General features: G+C 37.6%; 1 protein-coding gene across 1 annotated transcript; it reads right to left on the reverse strand.

Annotated features, from left to right (window-relative positions):
• Positions 1-758: 758 nt before the first annotated feature.
• On the reverse strand, positions 759-6,911 carry LOC103457963 (adhesion G-protein coupled receptor F1-like). Its single transcript, XM_017302129.1, has 5 exons — positions 5,859-6,911; positions 5,728-5,769; positions 5,546-5,593; positions 5,394-5,454; positions 759-862 (listed from the first exon to the last, which is right to left on the reverse strand). The coding sequence occupies exons 1-5, from the start codon at positions 6,909-6,911 to the stop codon at positions 759-761; spliced, it is 1,308 nt and encodes a 435-aa protein (XP_017157618.1).
• Positions 6,912-7,484: the final 573 nt, after the last annotated feature.

Consider the following 7,484-nt stretch of genomic DNA (forward strand, 5'->3'; position numbering starts at 1 on the left):
CGTGGCGTCAATGTTGGAAATCTCACTGGTGCTGTTGATGGTTATGGGAAAACTGAGGTTGTTGAGAATCGTCTGAAGAATCTCCAGCTCAGAAAGGCTTAAAATAACTTGAAACTCGTAATCAGTGACATTCGTAAAAGCTAAAGTGAACACAGACAAAGAAAGACCATAACATATCCGAGCCCATCATTCTTCACAAAACTTACACCGATACGTAGGCAACAGCCACTGTGCATTGGGGTGACTCACTGTCTCTTTTCTCTCTAACATGAATGCTGGCTGTTTTAACAGCCGTCAGTTCCTGTAAAAACACACAGATCAGTCCAAAACGTATCAACATCTAACTATTTACGGTATCAAAAAGAAACATCATTGGTTTGTACCATATTTTAATTTTTCCAGGTGTGCTACTACAACTTGTTGCATAACTCTTTTTTATGCTGACCTCAAAGAAGACGGACACAGAGTGTCTGAATCCGGGCTGGTCCAGAGTGCAACATATAACCAAAAGAACAACAGCCAATCGGATCACCTTTGGTAAAGCCATCCTCACTGCAGAAAAGTTAAACATCACCATTACTGAAAAACCATATTTCGCTGTATCTAATATGTGGAACACTGTTCATATTTGACAACACAACTGATTCTAGGAAAAGCTACAAGGAAATCATCACCAAAAAAAAGAAACAAAACACTTGCATGTGGTTATTTATCCCGTTTGAGAACATTCCTCTCAGACAGCACTGTAAGCTCAGCTTTCAAAAGGTTTCTTTTTCCATCAGTCCTGCTTCCCTGTAGCTTGGTGGTGACCGTCTGGCATAAGAATCGTAACCCTGACTTTTTACTGCCCTGCCACCTTGACCTGTGGAAGGAATGGGGCAGTATGGGGTCACTGAGGTGACCCACCATTTTTACCTCTGATAGCCTCGATGGGGATAGCCACGTAGTAAGTAAATAGTTACAAAGTTAGACGCCAACTGTTGAAAGACAAAGACTTAAAGATTGTCACCTATTTGATTGAATGTTGTTTCCTGCCAGCCTCTGATGGTGTCAGTAACATTTTAATAAATAAGAATTTGAGGCATAAGGTCACTTGTTAACAAAAACGCTGTAACTTTTTAAGCGCTAAAAAGCCCTACACATAAAGTACATTAAGCAAAAATACACAGCTTTTTGTTTCATTGTAGAGTCCGACCAAACTAGTCAAGAGTAAGAGACAATATTGTCTTCATTATTGTGGTATGGCCTGAGATTACGGTATGAATGTTATGGCTGAGAAATATATCACAATATTAACCATCTAACAGTTTAGTACACAGATAAAATGTCCCACACTATAATTACAAATTCCTGTTGAGCAAACAAGCATTCATCACTTTGTTGTTTTCCCTTTTCTTTTTACCTCAGTCTGTAGATGAAAGCTGTCCCTGCAATCAGAGATGGTTTGAGATAAAGCTTCTAACAATTTGACCAAAAGCAGTAAGACAGTAAAGTAAGAGTTCCCTAAACTCTTAATTTACTGGTGATTTAAGCAGCATATCACATCATCAGAAACTTTGAATTTCAAACATTTTCCTTTTCGATTTTAGAAAAATAGATAAGTGCTTGACATTTGGTGCGTCCCTGTCTGCTAATTGAGAGTGAAAATACGGTAGAGTGATTTTATTTTGCATTCAGTAAGTGCACAAAATTCTTCTTTTTGTACTACAAGCAGGAAATTAATGTTAGGAGTTGAGAAGCTAAAGGAAATCAGTTTTTGAATATAAAGTTCTGCTAAACTGGGCGTTAAGGGATAAAAGTAGAATAGAGTTTTGTAGGATAGGAATCAAATTACTTTACCTCTCCATGCAGCCTGGCTTCCAAAGAGGCTGGTGTCTTGAGTGCATGTTTATTTTGCAGCTCTTCTTTAAAGACAAAGACCAAAAGTTTTCCAAACAGGGAAAACACCTTTTGTGAACTTCCTGGAGTATTTTGCATGAATGCACAATCTGTGCCAAACCTACGTTGGTAACTTGATTAGTTTTGGTGTCCAAAAATAACATTTAGTGACATTTTATTTCAGTTTGCATCCATATTTGCACCATTTTCTAGTCAATTTATGTTCTTGTAATATACAAACACAAAAACCCTTAACACAAATTTAGGCAAAACAAAGAAAAAGATTCTCCACCCACATAAAGAATGTTGCACAGCATCTGTCCACCAAAGTTACAATGCATCAGAACAATCAGAACCAGAAAAAGCTCTCAGGTAGTTTTGTACCTGAAGAGCAACTTTATGTAAACTGGTTCCATCTAGTAAACATGAACTTCCTTAAGACGATTTCAGAGAGACCTTTGTTTTCATGTCTCTCTCTAATGCTTGTTTGAGCCAGATTTTAGCATTCTGACTTTCAGGGGAGCAAGAGACACACGAATATATGTAAAGTTTACAATAGCTGCATAAACTATAGCTATTTTTTTCTTTTAGACAATTTCTTTAGAGGTTTGGTTAAGACTTTGGTGCAAATATAAACTAGTGTCTCTTAAGAGAAAGTGGACTCTTAGGTCTGGACGAGGAGAGATGGTTAATTGACTTTTCTGGAAAAACTAGCAGAGCTTTAAAGGAGGGCTGGTGGTGAGGAGTAAGGCACGATGTATAATCGAGTGTTCTGAGTCTTATCTCATGTTGTGATATTATTCCCTCATCAAAATCATACCTGGAGTACGTTTTGATTTTTTCTTGCATGTTTGAGGAATTCTAGAATCTCCTATTGCATCCATTCAGGGTGCCTAAACGCCTGCTCATTACATAATGACCAGGAGTCTGGTAACCCAAAGCTCCTTGGAGCTGTGACTTCCAGCCCAGAACATCTCCCCCACTGAGCTCCTTCAGACTAGCGACAGCAGCAATTAGCAAATACATAACAAAATCTGCTGAGTTAAATTAACACTATGCCAATTTGGTCCTTTTAAGAACTGACATTAATTTAACTCTTACAGAGTTATTTCAACAATAGTTTGATTAGATATTTCAAGTGTTAAAATTGCTAAATTTCTTGTTGAAATAACTCTGAAAGAGTTAAATTAACACCAGTTCTGACAAGAACCAAATAGACTTGCCATAGTGTTGATTTAACTCTGCAGAATTTTCTGTGTACCTGGTGGAACTGCGCTGGTGTCTGCTGATCTTATTAAGTCCTTTATTTAACCAGGTAAACCCCGTTGAGATCTAGATCTCATTTTCAAGAGGGACCTTGGAATTATACAAACTATTTCTCAATGCAAATCTCCTAAGAAATGAAACATTAACCAACACATTTGATGTGTGTTGATGATGGCACTTGACAAAATATAATGTCTGTTTTTGGTTTTCTCCACTGTTGACTATATAATGTTCATGTTTGTTCTTATGTGTTCACTATGTAAAGTACTTTGAACTGCTGTGTTTCTGAAATGTGTTATGCAAATAAACTTGATTGATGGTGGTCAGAGAGACCAACAGGTTGCCCCCAGGCCAGCTGTGGCTACTATCCAGTAGTTTGCCACTTCTGTATGCGTGTGTGTGAATGGGTGAATGACTGTGAAGCGCTTTGGGGTCCTCTGGACTTGATGAGGCACTATACAAGTACAAAGCCAAGCAATTTTATTGATTGATTGACAAGAACAGTTGCAAACAGCATAATGGAGGAACGTTGTGATGACAAGGGGCTGTAAGAAAGAGGAGGAGCTTAAAGAAACAGCCACAATTTCAAGTCATCGTGTTTCTTTTAAGCCATATTTGATATATACAGCATTTTTATAACTAAAGATAACATGATTGTGCTATAAAATGGCATCATATAAAACTCCCTTTGAAAAATCCTGAACAGGATTATGTAAGTGTAGAAAATAAAAAGAAGTACTTTATGGAAACATATCTTGTAGATTAAAAGTTTCAAAATAGGTTACACGGTTATTTCAAGAAAGACGTCATTGCTCTTGCAGAGATTTGGATTACTAAAGTAGGATCAGTAGTTTTGGATGAAACGTTTTTATGAGTAAAATCAAATGGTTACAGTTTGTAAAAAGAAAAACAATGATCAGTTAGAAATTAATGGGTCGAAGCTCACATGCTCTAAGTAATACCAGACTACTTAAACAAACTATATCATCAAAGCATCAAGTAGCATTTGCATGAACTTCTAAAATATAAAAAAAAAAAAAAGAGAAAAAAAAACAAACAAACAAAAGAAAGCACATAATAAATACTAAGTACCCGACTTTCAGTTCAGGTTCCCATAATATTGAGGTAAGAGAATGCAAACTTAGAAATAGTAAAAACAGTAACATTCACTTCTCAATCCACTTTGTAAAAGCTGAGGGACTCTGGCATTTATCAAACATGAAACAATTGATTCTGGCAGATTGTAACAAACAAGCAAATATAACACTGCTCTGCCATTTTAGTGTCACCTTCAACTTAAACAACAACAAGAAAATACATCAAGCTTAACGTTTTAACAACACATCAAAAATCAAACTACTTCTTCCATCACTGGGACTTTGAAGCTGTTTTGCTCAGACGGTCAACTTTCCAAATTGGGAGGCATCATCAGCAAAAACCAGTTGATGGAGGATCAATCACAGGATCCTTCAGAAGACCAATGATAGCCTTTCTGGGAAACTGTAACAACAAAATGTTTATTTAAAAAAATTTTTGCAAAATCAATATGGTGAAGTGAGAGAGGAGAAAAAAACAATTACTGACGGAGACCTGTAACATCAAACAGAGACATCTGAATGCTGATTGAAGACAATACATAAGTTACTTCAAGTACAGTGCAAACAAACAGACATAAGTGCTTTTTAAAGTTACAAAGTATGAATTAAGATGTCTGATGTTCTTACATCATTGTTAAATGTTCTAATGTTCCACAAAAACAAACTGGTAAGTCTGTTTGTTTTGTTTTTTTGTTTGTGTTTGTTTTGCTCCTGTAGTGCCACCCAGAGGGCAAAATGGAAAACAGCATATGTCCTGAATGTTACTGAGTATACATTCAGGACATATGCTGTTTTTCTATGGCTACAAATACAAACCTGTGTGTTTATGTAGTATCTATCTACAAGAACACAGAGAGGACCATTGTAACATTTTTCACCAACAAAGAGAGGCCATTGTGGAAAGAGGACATTTCCCTGTTCTTCACTTTTCTCAATTGGAATGCACCCTACAAGTTAGGTGTAGAGGTATATTTAATGTTGTAGTGCAGATGTTGACATGCCTATCTTAAGATTATCAAGGAAGAATGGATGGGCCTCAAAACGGTTTTCTATAGACATTTGACCAAAAGGGCATTTCACTGGAGCTGGTGTCTTTGTAAAAAGGTCTACATGTGAGTAGCAGCAGTGAAGAAGCTTTTCAGACTCACGTACCTGTGGATCTTAACTTCCAGAACAACTTTCCCAGAGTGGAAAAGGATGCTGGACTGGTGGTCTGAAACCAGGACAAGAAGAAAAATTAGAGGACAACACATGAAGTACAAACAATAAAAGAAATAAAAGTTGATTGACAAAACTATTCTTACCTTTGTCCTACTCTGGAAGAAGAATTTCTTTGCTATCTCTGATGTTACCTAAAATGTTAGTCATAAGTTAGTACACTGCATGAAATGTTTAATGCAATGGAAACATTACATCTTATTCGAGTGCAATAACTTACGCATAGTATTTTTGGTTACAACAAGTCTGACATCCAAGAGACACTAACCTTTTTGTCCAACAGTGTTCCAAACAATAGAATGCAGAGACCCTTTAGAAACACATAAATAAGGCAGTTTCAATACATCAGAATGGTATTGTTGAGAAATCAAAGTTTGAAAATTTTGTAATTATTATTACCTGAAGTGAATTTAATAATGCAAATGCAACATGGAGTCCAAGGTTTTCTGGGGAAACCATAGTTCCGATTCCCAAAGCCCAAGTTACACCAAAAATTGGTGTTAGTACAGCCAAACACCTGATAATAACCAACAGGGCATGCCTCTCCCTTGCTTGGGCTCCAATCAGTCCGACTCTTCTTCTCAACATTTTGGATATCACCAGAGTCAGGATTATGAAGTTTATAGCCACTATTGTAAGGGCAGGGATCACAAACGCCAGTAACGTTTTATGCGTATCCCAAGCAAGCCAGCAAACATTATTTTCTCTGGTGTAGTTATTTGAGGGAGCAGTAACTGCTATTGTTATTGTTGCAATGATCAGTGGCGCTCCATATCCCAAAGAGAATCCAATAATCAGCATGGCTCTTGTAGACAGACCTCCATCAAAGACACTGAGAGTCCGGTAGAGCAGCAGCAGAGCCGACGCTAACATCCAGAAGAACAGAGCCAGGTAGAAAAAGTGGATGAAGAAGGTCGCGGCTGTGCAGGCCGGAGGGTTCTTCTGGTCAGCGTCTGAAATGGCCGCTCCAACAATGAACCAAATGTCTGCAATCAGTAGGGACAGAGCGATGTTGACGATGGAGACGTGACGCAAGTACGATGTCATGTTGTCCCCAATTGATTTCCAAATTATGCCTTCAATGATGAGACATATAATCAAGGAAACAATGGAATACGCAACTCCATTGTATGTTATGTAAGCTAATATAAAATTATCAGGACTGTTGGGTGACATGAGAATAGAAAACGTGGTGGTGTGGTTGCAGTGGCAGCTGATCACTTCGTTTTCATTAAATACTAGCATGCAGCCATCATCATTCCATCCTCCAAGACCACCAAACAGGCTGAAATCCCAGAAAACACATTCAGGATCTCTCAACTTATCGTGTAGAACATCAAATGCTAAAGAAATATTTGTGATTTTGTTTTCGGGCCGAACAAGTGCAACCTTTCCATTGATAACTTTGGATGATGAATTGCTTTTATCCCTTGCAGGAAGCACATTATCCATGAAATAAAATATTATTGTAGTTATCGAGTGACTTCGTCCACCAGTGTCAGGTATGTCTATTTTCACAGAGGAGTTTAAGTCGCCACTGAAGGTGTTCACGAATGTAGATTTGTTCAAACAAATATGGGGTGTTTCAATGCTGAAGGACTTGTTAACAAGATGGGATGTGATTCTTTCAATGGAGTACAGTAGTGAAGAGCTGGCACTTTTTAATTTTGTTTCACCAGTGTTTCTTGTATTGATGTTGAGGGATTCCCACGATGTCTTTGCCTTGCCAATAGTGAGAGTGCCTGCAGTTTCCAGGATGTTCTGGAATGACAGAAAATCAATATATTAAATCTGAAATGTATATTTCTCTTAAAAACAAACCTGACATTTACCCACCGTCATTGAATCTTGCTCTATTTTAATTCCTAATGATGATGATAAGTTTGCTACATTACTAAGGATTCTCACGATGGCATCAATGTCGGCTGGAGAGTCAGTTATTTCATCAGTGAAGTGGACAGTCACATTGCTGAGTTGCTCTAAGAACAGTGGAAGAGTGAGTTCATCCAAAACCTGTAACATATG

Source organism: Poecilia reticulata, linkage group LG21, assembly GCF_000633615.1.
Source record: "Poecilia reticulata strain Guanapo linkage group LG21, Guppy_female_1.0+MT, whole genome shotgun sequence".
Lineage (NCBI taxonomy): Eukaryota > Metazoa > Chordata > Actinopteri > Cyprinodontiformes > Poeciliidae > Poecilia > Poecilia reticulata.

Bases quoted from the DNA above. Each gene is read 5' to 3' on its own strand.
- LOC103457963 (XM_017302129.1), bottom strand. From the start codon at position 6,911: ATGGATAATGTGCTTCCTGCAAGGGATAAAAGCAATTCATCATCCAAA. The intron at 5,770-5,858 runs GTAATAATAATT...GTGTTTCTAAAG, and splicing joins CATTATTAAATTCACTTCAG to GGTCTCTGCATTCTATTGTT. The intron at 5,594-5,727 runs GTTAGTGTCTCT...CTAACATTTTAG, and splicing joins GAACACTGTTGGACAAAAAG to GTAACATCAGAGATAGCAAA.